At 48.1% G+C, this 15,527-nt stretch overlaps 1 protein-coding gene across 4 annotated transcripts in view; it reads right to left on the reverse strand.

Annotated features, from left to right (window-relative positions):
- The window catches only part of HEG1 (heart development protein with EGF like domains 1), a 55,434-nt gene that overhangs the window by 26,112 nt on the left and 13,795 nt on the right, over positions 1 to 15,527 (reverse strand). For 2 of the 4 annotated variants that reach the window (XM_064661455.1, XM_064661458.1), the window contains exons 2-12: positions 9,831 to 10,109; positions 8,601 to 8,831; positions 7,943 to 8,227; positions 7,138 to 7,326; positions 6,336 to 6,638; positions 5,602 to 5,892; positions 4,748 to 5,080; positions 3,566 to 3,871; positions 2,534 to 2,854; positions 1,533 to 1,832; positions 704 to 1,045 (exon numbers count right to left, since the gene is read on the reverse strand). In XM_064661455.1, the coding sequence (XP_064517525.1) occupies positions 704 to 1,045; positions 1,533 to 1,832; positions 2,534 to 2,854; positions 3,566 to 3,871; positions 4,748 to 5,080; positions 5,602 to 5,892; positions 6,336 to 6,638; positions 7,138 to 7,326; positions 7,943 to 8,227; positions 8,601 to 8,831; positions 9,831 to 10,109 (3,180 nt within the window). The remainder of the gene's footprint in view (positions 1 to 703; positions 1,046 to 1,532; positions 1,833 to 2,533; positions 2,855 to 3,565; positions 3,872 to 4,747; positions 5,081 to 5,601; positions 5,893 to 6,335; positions 6,639 to 7,137; positions 7,327 to 7,942; positions 8,228 to 8,600; positions 8,832 to 9,830; positions 10,110 to 15,527) is intronic. The other 2 variants (XM_064661457.1, XM_064661456.1) reach the window with 2 other exon arrangements.

Here is a 15,527-nt window from a genome sequence, read left to right on the forward strand (position 1 = left end):
TTCTTCACATATTGCTTTTCTAAAGTGATTGAGCACTTAACATTCCATGATATTTGTTGCAAGCTAAGCAGGAAAACCCATCTGTTCTCTTTATCACTCGTAATTTAAAAAACTCATAACCTCTTCCTTTTATCCTCCATTCCCATCTACAGAATATCCATCTTCTTCAATTTGTTTTTAGACACAGTGAACTTATGCCTCTGCAAGATGAAATTATTACATTATGCTAATTTCCAGCTTATCATAAACTCATTGATTCAAAACTTTGCAGTTAGGAAATCCTAAATGAATAGCACATGCGCCTGCAAAAAATTCAGATTATTTAGCATAAAAGGTAAAGTCAATCCCATAATACAAATGTACAGCCATCTCTAAAAAAAAATAAGGTATTGAAAATTTGGTTTAATTTCACAATTGACTTAGGTCATCATGAAACACTTCTGAAAGCATCATCCAAAAGAGACTGGTTAGGATGCAAAAAAAGTAATGTAACCATCAAAAAAGGAGGGTTCATGATTTCACTTCTGGAACAGTTTCCCATCTATGTGTGTTCTGGCTTTGAGTCCTTTGATGAAAATAACCCCCTGAGTGAACTCACAGGTGACATTGCATGTAGTAATGAATAAGAATTTTATGTACAACATAGATAAAAACAGGAAAACATGAATTCCCCCAAAATGTACAGCAGGGGACATCAACTTACTTGTGAGATCATTTTGGAAAGAAGAGTAAGTGGGTATCTTGGAAGAACGTACAAAGACAGTCTCTGTTGCAAGGTCTGTGAAGCCCCTACTGTTGGTAGAGGTGTTGGCTGTCCCACCGTGTTCCACTGATGTTGGCTTAGCTGGTCCTGGAGAGCTGGCAGCTTTGGCATAGGAAGAAGATCTCTCCATGCCACCAGCCAAAGTGCCATCCATTGCTGAGTGCAGTATCCTCTCTTCACCACCAGCAGATGTGGATGAACTGTACGCAGGATCAGTGACGGGGCTGGACGCCCTTTCCTCAGCTCTTGAGTTGCTTAGGGAGTGATGGCTGCTGCTAATGGCTGGAACAGGATCAAAAAGCAGGCATCCTGTGAGCTCTACAATAATTCTGTTTGGAAATGCAGATTAATAAAATTGCACAGATAAACACAGATTAAAAACATATGAAGTAGATCTCACATATCTATCTATCTTAAATGTGGATTTGACACAAAAAGCCTATTCCAAAAAACAGGACTAAATCCAGAGGGACAACTAGTACCATTAGAGTCATAATAGTATATTTATGTTATTTATAATTATCACTCCAACCCAGACAAGCAGTTGATGTGTCCTACAGCGACAAGCTGTGTCTCATTCTTGAGGCCTTTCCTGCTGAGCATCAACAGCTGCAGATATACAACACTAATGGGCAGAACCACCACCATTTATAAATCCTACCCATGACACCTGCAACAGCTGTGACAGGTGCTAGTGGTCATATCAACACCATGGAGGAGGGGAAGGGAGCAGCAGTCAAACACTATCCCAGAGTTCAGAAAAACTCACTGGAAGGTTCACCAGCAGCTGAGAAGTAGGTGAAGACCCTGGATGAGATGGTGACCTTGGGCTCTGGATACCCTGCTTGGCCAGATGGCATGTGTCTCACCCCAGGCCAAGCTGTGGAGGATGGGAGGGGGCCGATGCGGGTCCTCCCAGCTGTGTCCAGGTGAGGTGTGAGGCTTTCTGCCTCTGTGCTCCACATGCTGTGGCTAGCTGCAGCTTGAGATGTCCCCTCCCTGTGGCTGGAGAGTGTGGTCGAGATGTACGTGGTCTCAGTAGGAACACCAGAAACTCTTCTGCCTCTCCCTGAAATTGCAAAGCACATATATACATACATATATATATACACACATTGTGTATTAATAATACCTTTGAGGCCTCTACCAGTAGTCAAATCTGAATATTTCAACCCCCACAGCAGAGGTGACACTTGGTGACGAACATCACTTATTTGTTAACGGGGATTCCCAGATTGTCTGTACTTTTCCCCTTTACACCAGAAAAATAGAACAGATTGGGGTGCATGGTTTTTCTGAAGGAGAATCATGGCAGGGAGGTAGAACATGGTCTTGAATGTCCTGCAGAAAATTCTCTTGGGCAGACCAGTGAGTTTCAAACCATTCTCTTGTGGGACCCTGGCAGCAGAGCTGAGGCTGAAACATACAATAACTGGGATATAAGGAAAGGCAAAAGGTCTACCAGTCCTCCACCACATCTCATGCCAGGCTCCCCAGGTTTGAGGCTGAGGCCAAGGCTCCATGGCAGCCTTCACAAGTGGCCCAGAAGAGCTGCCTGGCTGTCCAGCTCCTGACACAAGGAGCTCTGCCTCAAGTGCCATGAGGTGAGTAACTCACCAACCGTGCAGTGCTCAGATGCCCTTCACTATAAACCAGGCTTACTAAAACTGCAAATATAGTTTAAAGCTATAAAAGGAAGGTTGGGAGCTTGGGAAGCAGGTGAGGAGGAGGGATGTCCTCCACAGCAAACTGGGAAATCACAAGACCCACCTGAAGCACTTGGTGAAGGAGAAGGCACTGAGATGCTGGGAGAAAATGCAGGCAGCAGCTTTGTTGGAAGCTCACTGAGTCCAGCATCACCCTGTGAAACGTCACTCTGCTTCCCAGGCTCTTCTGCTGCTGAGGACAGCAGAAGGACCACGTCCAAGGTGCTGGTGCGGGGTGGAGTGGGAGGAGAACTCCCTGCTGCACTGGATGATCCATGGGTATCCAACACGGGCACAGCACTCCTCTCCTGATCAGCGGTGATTATCCCTGCACTGGGTGTACTGGTGAGAGGCAGGTGTCCTCCCGTTGCTGAGGTCCCTTCTGCTGAGAAAGGGCAAAGCAAAATGGATTTATGTGCTCTAAGCTATGAACAGGCAGGTGTGCTCTCTTCCACCACTGCCCTCAGGCTGACGGCACAGATAGAACGTGTCAGAAGATCCAAACCTGGAGAAAACACTAATTGTGAAGACACAACCCCTTTCTGTGCAAGGAGGTGCTGCTCACAGGAAGACACCCTGAAGAGGGTACTAGAAACAAGCCATGGGAGCACTTTTGGGTCTGCTTCCCTTCAGTACTGCTCCCGGTGCCGCAGTCCCACCATGGGCACCATGTGCTCACACTGCCACCTTAGCACCCACAATGAGCAAGGTGAGATTATGCAGCACCCAAATTCCTGATACTCAGAACAAAGCATGGCAGGCTTGTATGGGATCAGTATATACTGCCTTTGCACCCCAGGGTGGGAGTCAGGAATGACTGGTGCTGCTTCTGCTTGTATAAACAAAGCCAATGGTGCAGACTTGAAATTGTGCTGTCTCTGAAAACACAGCAAATCTCGAGGCCAGACTGCTCTGGAGTAAGCAGTCTGGGTTTTTCTGGTGACTAAATATAAGAAACTTCCATTTTTCCCCGGAAGTTGAAATTTTCATCCATAACGTCCAACACCACTGTCCAGCACATTCTAGCATATCCTCACTTCTACACAGAAGTCTAATGTCTACAGGCAGAAGCCCCACAGACGTGGCCAGAGCTCACCTGGGGAAGCGCTTTCCGAAGCAGATGGTGAGCCTGTGAGCAATGGATTCATGGATGTCACGGTGGCACCTCTGTCTCCACCACCCGGGGTTCCCAAAGAAGACTGGGAATGGCCTGGAGAGCTGATGTTTTCGGTACCAGTGGTGGACATCTCTGTCGTTTGGGCCAGCCTGGTGCTGGCTGGCAGAGACCTTAACATCCTCCCTCCACTCTTGGTGCCTGTTACGGAAATGGAGGTGCCAGTGGTGGGGAAATTGGTTCTCTCTGTTGACAGGATGCTGAATGACACATGGCTGCTTCCAGGAACTAAAATGTGATAAAGAAACAATTTACATTTTTACACATATGAAACTATAAATAAAAATGAACTTTCTTTCAGTAACACCCAGAGGCAGCAAGTACAAACACAAGCAGAAAATATGAGATGTCAATCCAGAGAAAACAGGAAATTTCCAAATACATAAATCCTTCCTAGAAAAATTTGTCTTCTAAAAAACATAGTTTTATGCTGAGAAAAGTGCTATTATATAAAAACTGTTGACATACTAATGCTGTACACTTGATTTTACCATTATGTGCCTGAGTGCACTCCACGCTGCTAGAACAAATATCGTGACAACCCAGAAAAGCCTGGCAATCAGTTCAGACAAGGCACTGTGCTGAGAAGTCTGAAGAAATAGTATCAGGGCGATCAGACCCTTCAATATGAAGGACCAAAAGCAGCATGAAGGACCTCAGAGACCACATTCAAAGCTGCCCTAAATTTGTTGAGCTGGTTCAATTTCTGGGAAGCAGCACGGTCCAAGAGGCAAGACAGAAGGTAGGAACTGAAATCTGATCCCTGAGACTGCAGGGACATGATCTAATCCTCACTTGCTTAGTTCTCTTGCCTATAACACGGAGATAGCAACTGGAGATATTAAAAAAGGATTGCTATTTGAATGTTAATTATTTTTCTTGGCGTGATGGAACTTTCCACACATGTGCCCCTTCTGTAAAAAAATTTAAACCACATATTTTTAGTCAAGCAAGAGCTGAAATATTTCAGACGCAAAATCACACTGCATCCTTCCAAACAGTATATTATGCACAGCAGAAAAGAGTCGGGCAAGTGCAAGCTGCAGTAACAATCCTCCTTTGGCTTATAAGAAAAACGGTATTTCCTTTCTAACGTGAGCTCACCTGGGGAAGGGTCTTCCGAAGGAGAGTGAGAGTGTGTTAGGGAAGAGTCTACCACCCGCTTGGTGAAATCCGTCATTTGTATGGACCCATGAACTCTGTAGGTCTCTCTCACAGGAGATGTGGACAAGGATCGGATTGTGCCCAAGGCCCTGTATGTGCCACTGCTGGACGTGGAGACTTCTGCTGCCCACCGGCTGCTGCCCGTGGCAGACCTCGGGGTCCTCCCACCCCTGCTGCTCCCCATGGCTGAAATGGAATCGCTGGTGGGTGAGGAAAGGAGGGGGTTTTTCTCTGCCATTGAGCTGTTAACTGGTCGTTGGCTGCTTCTGACACCTAAGACACAATAAACCAGGGTTTGATTTATGCATACAGAACTATATACATTTGAGTGACTGTCTGCATGGTGTGCATTTCTAAACTGTCCATTGAGTTGCTCTGAGAAGAGGTGAATCTCTCAAGTTCAAGCACATGTGCCTTACTAAAAGCCATGAAAATCAAAAACCCATGTCCTACAGACCAGCCTGCATGGCAGACATAGCATGAGACGACAGCTGCAAATCCCCAGCAAGTGTCTCTGGCATGGTAAAAGTGTGTGTATGTATTTCTAACTGATGCTCTTCCCAGCACAGGAGTTTCATTAGCAATGAGAACGTTGATGTTTTTCACTTTCTCACCCAAAAGCTGAGATCCACTCTCCCCCTTCCCACCCACCCCGCTGCCAGCCCTGTGCAGACAGTAATAAAAACATCCACGTATCCAATAGTGACTGATGGCTGTATCCAAAGAAAAACAGTGCAGGGATGTGAAGTCTCATCCAGCCCCAAGGCAGACAGCTTTCAGACTGACAGATTTACCTCTGGATGTACTTTCAGAGCTTGTGAGCAAAGGATCCCTGGGAGGGGCTGGGAGATCAGTAGCTTCCCGTGAGCTGTTGGGACGATGTGTCCCAGTCCCTAAGGAGGAGGAGGTCACCCCCAAAGAGCTTGTGGGGCCGGTGCTGGTGGCAGAGCCTCTTGTCAGCCCAGCTATGTGGCCATTTGCAGTCCCCACTGCCACACTGGGCATGTCAGCACCCTGTGTGCCTGAGTGCAGCGTCGCCTCTTCTGCAGCTGGGACACTCTTGGGTTTGTAACTGCTGCTAAAGGCTGAAAAAGGAGAAAAGAAATACAAAACTGCATACACACAAATGAAAACTCCTGGGTAGTTTTCATCCCTATCTACTTCATCTACTACCCCTCACCTCCTTTCATCTACTATCAGTAGATGTAGACAACAGATGTGTGAATATTCAATACGGAAATATTTAATACTGGGAAATCATTAAGATGGGGAAAAAATGGTCTCTAAATAGGAACTGCTGAAGTTGTTGCTAGCAAAATTTCTCTGAAAGTTTTCAAGAAAAATCTATCCTCCCCTTCCAACAGGAATAATATTTATCCATACTTTCATTTCTGTGAAATGTTTTTAAATGTACAGAATGTGCCAAACACAATATTATTCCTCCTTTCTTTAAAATAAAAAGGATGTATTTTGTTAATAATAAATCTTTAAATAACGTTCTGAGATATACAGCTATATCAGAACTCACTTGTGGAAGTGTTTTGTGAAGCAGGTGGCAAGCCTGTGAGCAAGGGGTCTGTGACACCTCTGCCATCACCGTCCTGGGCACCCATAGACATCCCAGGGGTCTGGGCTGAAGAGCTGATGATTTCAGTGCCAGAGGTGGAAATCTCTGCCACACTGACCAGCCCAGTGCTGGCTGGCAGAGACCTTAACGTCCTCCCTCCACCCTTGGTGGCTGTTGTGGAAATGGAGGTACTGGTGGCAGGGAAATCCGAAGCTCTCCTCTCCGTGGCTGAGTTGCTGGATGGCTGGTAGCTGCTTCCAATGGCTACAGTACAATAAAAAAACTGGATTTATACATATGAAATTATAAACAGATGGATCCATTTTCTTCCCAGATGCTTACAGCACACATACAGATATTAAGCATGGGAAGTTTTCAATCTGGACAAAGTGCTCTTTTGGAAAGGCATGAATCCCCTCACCGCAGGAAGACCTTGCACAAAACTCAGGGCTTGCTGCCAGGCTTCATGAGAGCAGGGTGGCTCAGACAGCAGAAAACCCCATGGGAAAAGGACTGCAGAGACTTGCCTTTAAATCCCACCTCTGCTCTAAGACTGGTGGAAGTCAGCCCAGGCTCTCTTAGTGGTTTTTCTGTGGCTTGAAAACTGCATCAAACAGCAAAGGGAGGAAACTTGAGTGCAGCCACATCGCCATATGAGCCTGCAGTTCACTACACATCCCAGGGCTTAATGGGACGCAGGGAAAAATATTTAAGGAAGCACAAAAGAGGGTAAAAGAACAAACTGTAGACTAACTGAGCTCACCTGTGGCAGTGCTTTCCAAAGCTGGGAGAGAAGGGACAAGTTGGTGCTCCGTGGAAGGCCCAGGGAAACGTCCCTGTGCCAGGGCCACTGAGGAGGGCACAGAGGCCAGGGGCTGAGCTGTGAAGCCAGGTGCTGTCCTTTGGATACCAGATCTCTTCTTTTCTGCAGCCCTGGTGCTGCTCCCAACAGCTGTGGCAGAGGGAAGGGACATGTCACTGTGAGAACCCCAGAGATGTGCTTGCCCTGGGCACAGGATAAGGACTCAGCAACACAGGTCTTCAGTAAGTTCACGTGGAGCGGGGCAAAGTCTGTTACTGAGAGCTCCAGAAGTCGGCTGCTGCAGAGCAAGCGAGGGGAAGCCAATTTGTTAAGCACAGGCATCTCACCCTGTCTAGCTGAGGGCAAACCCACTCGGTGTGGCCATAAGTGTGGGTTCCCAACCTCCTGTCCCACTCCAGCACCACTCGGGTGGGAGATAAAGCTCAGGTGGGGCTGGGAGCTGCCCTGGCTCTGCAGTTGGCACTGGACCAGTGGAGATATTTCACAGCTGCAGACACCCACCCTGCAGAAAACACTGTGATAAGGTCCAAAGAACCTTTTTTTAAGTGGAAAATGCTGGGGGTTTGGATCAAATTATTTTTTCCACTGCTTTTTCCTGCTTTCAGCAGGGAATTTCAGCTAACCATCCAAATAATAAAAAACAGAGCACATGCAAAACAGAGCATCTTCTCTGTTTCAAGAAAGCAAAAGCTATAAAAAGTCTTTTTAAATCTATAAAACAAAGCTGTGGGCCAGCAGAGCTCACCTCTGAAAGCGCTGTCAGTGGCAGGCGATGCTGTGAGCAAAGGGCTTGTGGAGTTCCCTGTGACACCCCTGAGGTGTAGCATGACCTGGTCTGCACCAGTCTGGGTACTTGAAGCTTGGGGGGACGATTGGGGCTGTCTCAGGGAGCCACGGAAGGCAGTGCCGAGGCTGGTTCCCCCACTGCTCCCAGAGGGGCTGGGTGAAGTGGCTGCAGTGTCCACGGGGGAGCTGCTGGACAGTTCTGTGCCCACCCAGCTGCTCGCCAGTCGAGAGGGGCTGTCAGTGCCTGCAAGGGAACAGGGGAAAGCAAATGAGAGCCCAGAGATGGGCTTAGCTGCCCACCCAGCATCCCCTGCTGTTACCCTCCACCTGCCTCACAGACCACAGGCCCTGCATAGTCTGCACTATGCTCACAGCAACTTTGTGTTTCGGAGCTGCACCAAGTAATTTATATTTTTCCATGCCCGGAGAAGCCATATGGGTGCTTCTCTCTGCCCTCATGCATGAAGCAAGTCAGAAAACTGCCCTGAGCAAATAGTGGAGAGCTGGATCCACAAAGCTCTGTGATGCTTAACCAGTGCCTAGTTGCTCAACAGCACCTTTTTCCCAGGTGTTGGAACATTTGCTCAGTGTTCCCAGGCTGAACTGGGATGGCTCACCTGGGTGATGAGATTCTGAAGATGAAGGTAGCAGCACTGTCCTCATCGTGTTGTTAAACCCCAACATGTTCCAGACCCCAAGGTGCCCACCCTGTGTCCCCTCAGCTGAATCAGCGCTGACGGTTTTCAAGCCTGGTGGTGTCCTTTCAGTAGCTGCAGGGCTGTTGGGAAAAGCCAGAGCCCTCTTGCCTCTCTCCTGGCTACCTACAGCATGGTGATGGCTTCCAGCATCTGGAAAGCAACACAGAGAGGGTCATGTTCCCCTTGAAAAGTTATTTCGTCTTGGCTGGGTGGCAGCAGCATCACCTACAGTGGTACCCAGCCCTACCCTGCAATAGGTAGGGTCACAGCTGCATCCCTCTGTTTATCAGAGCACAGTTTAACTACAAGAGGAACTGGCAGGAACAGAGGGTTTCTGCCACCAAAAATTAATGGCATTTCAAACTTTGTCTTCATTTGTGAATGGCAAAAAAACCACTTTTTTTTTTTTTTTTTTTTTTAAGACATTAAAAATGCAGAAAGCAGTAAGGAGCTGATGCCAGGACAGCCAGCAGCTGGCAGCCTGGGTATGCCAGCTCCACATTTTAGTCTCTAAGCAGAAAAAAAAAAAAAAGAAGGAATTAAAAAAATTAAAGGAAACCTCTATGCTCACATCTCAGACACGTATTTCAGACGGAGACATTAAGAAAAAAAAAACTGAGGTGAGGACAGGATGATCAGCACAGACTTATTCTGCTGCTGTGGGAAACAGGCTTTGATTTAAGTGCGTGCTCAGAAGAGTACATTGGTTTACTTATGGCTGAAGATTATGAACAAGCCCAAAGGGAAGTGTTCACTTGCAGGATTTCCATGTGAAGACCTCAGCAACAAATCATGACAGAGCTGGTCAGGCATCCTTAACTCGGGCTCTTATAACCTGGGTTGGGTTTGTGATGGGGTTAAGCTCCTCCTGGGAAGGAGGTGTGGGAATGCCCAGGGGTCTCTGCTCTGCGCTCTGTGGATGGGCAGGACTCTGTGGGTACTGCTGGGTGGTGAAAAACAGTGGCAGCTCTTGAGAATCATCTTTGTTGTAATGTTAAACAAAAAAAAAAATCAGCTTTCCTGAGATTGGATTTCTTCCAAAAGTCTGCATTTGTAGCCGTGGGGCAGGAACACCTCCTAACCCACTGGCTATGCTCAGTCCATGGGCTGGGCACAGCAAACCGGGACCCTCCCATCGACAAAACTCACCAGGAGGATGGCTGTGGGTGGGCAGGTGGGTTGCTGTCCCAGCAGATGGGTTGTCTGGGGGTCCTGCTCCCGGTGGGGTGACATCCCCATTGCCAGCCAGAGGACCAATGTGCCCCATGACCTTGCTCCCCGCTGGCACCGCTCCGTGCTTGGCAGGAAGTGATGCCCACTCCCTGCTCCCAGCCAGCATCGTCACCAGCTCCACACTGTCCACCGGAGCACCAGGAGTCCTTATCCCTGTGCTTGAACTTCTTCCCTCCTGATAGCTGCTTTCAATGACTAAAAGGAAAAACAAGAAAAGAATTTAGATCCCATCAGCACTGGATGTGCAGGCTCGGCTCACTGCAGTAACACCAAGGCCAAGCTCTGAGCTCATTTACTTACACGACAGAAAAAATTTGCATCATCAAAGCAGAGACCTGACATTTATTTTTGGATTTATACCCGTGGAAATTAGATTGGTCTGTGGGATCAAATGCCGAAACCCACCTTTGTGCACAAGATTAATTCAATTCAGCACCCTCATACTTTTTTGTGTGTGTGTTAGGAGAAACAAATCTTTAAAGGAGCCAAAAGAAAAGTCTGAAACAAATAACTGATGGAGATAGGCACAGTGTAGAGTCCATGGGAAGAGTATGTAGGTGTCCTGAGCTGATGGGCAGCTGGAGCCCAGCACAGCCCATGTGCCCCATCCTGAGTGTAAGATGGGAGAGGAGAGGCCTCCACAGCTCTTTCCGCAATGAGCACTTGGCCGGTGTTTGTTTCACACCTGACCTCGAATTCCATCACCTGCAGAGAGCTGGTGGGAAGCTGGCTGAGAAATGTAGGGGAGTCAGGAGGGTTGGCATAACCCATCCAGACACCACAAGGGACCAGGGACAGAAGAGATCAGTGTATGGTGGGGATTATACTGCCCATCCAGGCACTGAAGCATCCCAAGGTGATGGACATTTTGGCATATCTGACAGTAATGTCTATCAGAATATGAGAAACAAGACGAAGTTTGTGCATCTACATGTCCATTTTCTGTGAGCAAACATGGCCATAGCCCCTGCTCACCCTGCATAAACCTTGTTTCAGTCTGCTCTGTTGCTCCTGATACAAGGCTGCTCCAAATCCCCACCTCTCCCATCATTCATAGTAATTTTCCTTTTTCAATAGAAAATGAAGAAAACACATTTATAGAATAAATGTTGGTTCCCAAGCCAGCATTGCCCTTTAGCTTTGCTAGCTCTTCCTCTGCCTCCAGTTGCTCCCCACCATGGTGATGTCTAACGGCAGCAACCTCCTCCCCTCTCTGCACAAGTTTCTTCTGCATTTCTACTATCAGCTCTATCTCATGGACCCAAAAATTACTTCTCACAGGGGCATTAACAGGCATTACATGCTTTAAGGGATCTTCCAAAGTACACAGGTAGCTGTGTGCATCCCTGGAATACAAACATATTCCCCAAATAAGTCCTAAGAAAGGACTGAAGACGTTACTCGATAGCCAACTTCTCATCTCAGTCATTAACACTGACTGCCAGCAGCAGCAGGACTTGGTGCAGTAGCTGTAGCTTCAGCCTGGGGTCTGTCATCCAGCCTGGAGCTGAGCAACTAGTAACAGCTGCTCTGAGTGGTTCCTGTGAGATTTGCTGGAGGAATTGGGGTTTCCAGCCTGTGGTACCACCTAGGGTTGTGTGAGGATTTCCTTGCACATCAATCACACAAAAACCAGCAGCCACCATCTGTTTTACAGCCCCGAGACTTGGCTGGCACTGCAGCCTCAGATGATCTCCAAAGCCCACAACAAGTCAAAGCAAGTCCAAATCTGAAACAACAAGATCCCAATTTTGTCCATCTTCCTTATAACCAAAACACAGCCCCTGGGCTAAAGTAGCACAACACACACTTTTCTTACTGAGTAGGCAGAATGGGAGCCTGGCTAAGAAAGCTGCAGTTTTGGGAGGGGAACTCTCCCCACTTTGCAGTTCAGAGATAGACCAGGCTATGGGACTTGTCCTGCGTGTCATGTGCATGGCATCAACAGGGCTATGGATGATATACAAGCAGCAGCTAAAGGAACCATCTCTGCCCAAAAGTTGTGATGTTGAAGGCTAAGCTTTGCATCTGTTTTTGGCCTCAGAGCATTTTCTATAAAAAAATTGTATCTCAGAGAAACACCGGTGGGACACCTCTCCCTTGTCTTGTATGTCTCCTTTGGAGTTGCTGCACCTGCCATGACTGAAGTGGTAATTTTCGAAATGCTGTCCTCTATCCATCTGCAACAGCTCCAGTGGGAACTCACCAAAAAAAAGAGGTGTATGTGGGACAGTCTGTATTTCATTCTGGAAGTCTGAGCACCAAGAGGGCCAAGGAGAGAAAAGCTGTAGTGGAGCAGAGCCACTGGGGTACCTTTACTGACAGCCCTAGCACTGGTTGTGATGCCCACCTTGCTGAGCATGCCAAGCAGCTGCTGCCACCCAGAGCCTGCTGTGAGCCACCTCTTGTCCCATGAAACAACCTTCTTGTCCTCACGATCTTGACAAAGAGATGCAAAGTGGCAGGGGACACTTGCTATGTTCATCTGCAAGCCAATACCCAGCCTGTAATTGTAGCCCACAAGTCCATTTATAGCAGCCCTGAAAACTGTGAGCATGCTGCAGGGCAGCACACTGAATTTCTCTCCATTCCCCTCTCACTAAAAGCTTTCAGCTGTGCAGCCCGTACTGACTGTAAAGCCTCAGGGGCCAGCTTTGCTGCACAGAGAGAAGGCAAAGCAGCAGATGCTTAAAGAAACCCTTAGGGGATGAGTATAGACAGAGGCAAATCTGCTTTCCCAGGTTGCCAAGTCATTTGTCAACAAGGGCTCTGGATAGGCAGGCTAAAATATATAGCAGGACACCACAGCAGGCATTCCATTGCCCCTTCTTAAAAAGTAACCCTGGAAATGCTGGCAAACAGTGCCTTCAGCTACGAACCTTGATTGAATGCAACCAGTTCAAAAGTAAAACACTGCTGGTTTCTTGTCTGGTGGTTGTTTGCCCTGGAAATCCACCTCAGAGTTTTCTCTATCCTCTTTTGGCTCTGCAGAGCTGCTGGGAATAAACTGAAGCACAACCCTTCCCCTTATCGTGGGCGCCAGCAAACCTGGCTTTTAGTGCAGCCAGGGAGTGGAGGGGCTGAATAAGAAGGTATTATTTACACAGGCTTTTTAGAGTCATCTGGCATTTTTAACTCTGCCATGCAAGGTATGCCAGGTCCTGGTGCAGGGAGGAAAACTTCGTGCCAGCATGGGCTCAGCTCCCCAATTCACTGGGTGCAGAGCATGAGCCATGCTGGAAAATCCAACCCACAGCATGTAGCAACGAAACCCCCAAAAATCAGGTGGTTCAACAAAATAGACATGAAATCTCAGCTGATCACACATCCATCAAGCCTGCCAGAAGTGCAAGACAAACACAATCTCTTTTTTGATTTGCCTGCAGACATTAGACTTCAAAGACAACCCTCCTCTGGAGCGGATAGACTAGATCAAACTTCTTCCAAAAAAATCCACACAGGACCATCTGGCCTCCCCTGATGCATTAAAGGCTTTAAGCAGAGTGGCCCTTTAACTCAGGTGCTGATCTGTCACTAACAATTTTGTCACATCCTAAGCTGCCAACTGCTTTCCACGGTTTAACTCCACACGACTACAGCCATTGACAAGTATTTGACTTCCAGCACAAAACCCTCCTGCCACCCACTGCACCCGTGTTTTCCTTCCCAGTTAAAACTAGCAGTGATGCTCACCAGACAGGTCGAGGCTCGGAGTTACTTTTTCTTTGCAAGCATAACAAGTCCACAGCTTGCTGCGAGCTGAGTTATAGCTCAGCCAGGACAAACAGATCAAGTTCCAGCTGATTTCTGGAGGCTTTGGGCTTGCCCCTGGCAGCCCAGTTGGATATCTACCTTGTGAGACTCCTGAAAATTCCCTTTTGGACCAACAATTTTCTGACTCCATTCCTGATGCAGCATGGGAACTGCCCTGTTCCAGAGGTGGCTGCTACCAGGCAGCATCGTGGTGATGTTTAAGACTCAGTCATGGGTCAGCACAACACCAAAATTTTTCTGCCATGACTGTGATCTCACACAGATATTTTAGGGCAGGGAGAGAGGAGGGATGTATCCTGCTAACACCCTGGGAGCAGCATCCCCACAGACAGCACCTGGCAGGAGCATTGCAGCCAGCCAAGGCACACCATAAGCTATCCCAGCCCCACTTCTTTCCTGCACATGGGATTTTTTTCTCCTCGAAGGGCAGAAAAATGCTTTCTTGCCTGGGGAACACAAATTTAATCCGACTTTGCACATAAGGAAAGCCAAGAGCAGTAGATCGGCTGCCCAGAGTAGCCCTTCACTCCGGAGCAGTCCCTCCTGGGGAGGGCGGCGATTCCCTGGGGAGCATTCCCGGTACGGCCGCCCATACAGCGGCTGTTTTGCCAGGGCAATGGGCCACCCCGGGAGCATCCCATGCAGAGCTGTGCGCGCGTGAAGCTAAAGCAGGCTCCTCCCGAGGACAGGCAGCTATAATTGCAAAGCCCACATCTGTTAACGTTGCATAATCTTAACATCATCCGAGGTTCGCAGAGGGGAAAAAAAAAAGCTAATCTCAACTTGGAAAACTCCTTGCGGGCTGTAGGAAAAGGTTAGGAAGAAAGGCAGGCTACGAGGGAGAAGGAGTGGGGAGCAGAGCCGGGGCTCTGGCCCCGCAGCGGGTGGCAGGGGTGGCTGCGGTCCCTGCCGGGGCCGGGCTCTGTGCTCTGTTTTGAACGGCTGCTGCGGATGTCGGGATCATGGGTGGAGGCCGGTTAGGAGCCAAGTGAGTTTGTGCGAACAAAAGCTAAAGCCCTAAATCTGGACCGTCCAGGGCTCTTTGGGATTTTCAATTTCCTTCCTTGTTCTTGCTCTGAAAGAAGCAGTTCGAGTTGGGGGGAGAACGGGGGGGCTGAAATGAGCTTAAAAAAAAAATTCATACTTGAGATGGGTCAGTTGAGCGTAAACACACTGATAATATTGCTCAGGGAAGGTCCCTCGTGTGCACTAAGCACGGGAAAAATGCAAGAGGTTTTTAACCACATGTGGTCAGCCCTATTTTGCTTTTTTTTTTTTTTTTTGATATCAAGAAAAGGAATTATTCCAGCTGGATTAAGAAAGATGGCAAGACAGGGTATATGGAGAAGAAGAAGCCTTTACAGAGCCACTCACCCTGTTGTGGGGATTGGTTTGGATGCAGTACCCTATAGACACTTCCTCTGGCAGTGCCCTGGTCTGGTCCTTCTGCTCCTTGCCCTCTCTCCACTGGGTTCCAAGCAAAGCAGGACAGCAATTCACAGGACTTTAAATCATTTTAACCACAATAGGAAGGATTTATGCAGGCACCAAAGGTGACTCGAGCATTAATGTGTCAGCTCAAGAAAAGTGATGGGGGCTTAATGCCAGCAGCAGCCCCTGGGAGCTCTGAGTGCCAAGGTCCAGGTGGTTCATGCCTACCTGGCCACTACCAGCAATGGGTGCCCATGCAGGTGGGGACACTGGTATCATCCTCAGCCCCTCCCAGTACCAGGCCATGGCACTTTGCTTGCAGTGCTGCTTTATGAGACAAAAACACTCTGCACTTCCACACCACCTCCCATACAGGACAATGGAGGATGCCAAAGGCCATTTTTGCCT

The sequence above is a fragment of the Pseudopipra pipra genome, chromosome 7 (genome assembly GCF_036250125.1).
Source record: "Pseudopipra pipra isolate bDixPip1 chromosome 7, bDixPip1.hap1, whole genome shotgun sequence".
NCBI lineage: Eukaryota > Metazoa > Chordata > Aves > Passeriformes > Pipridae > Pseudopipra > Pseudopipra pipra.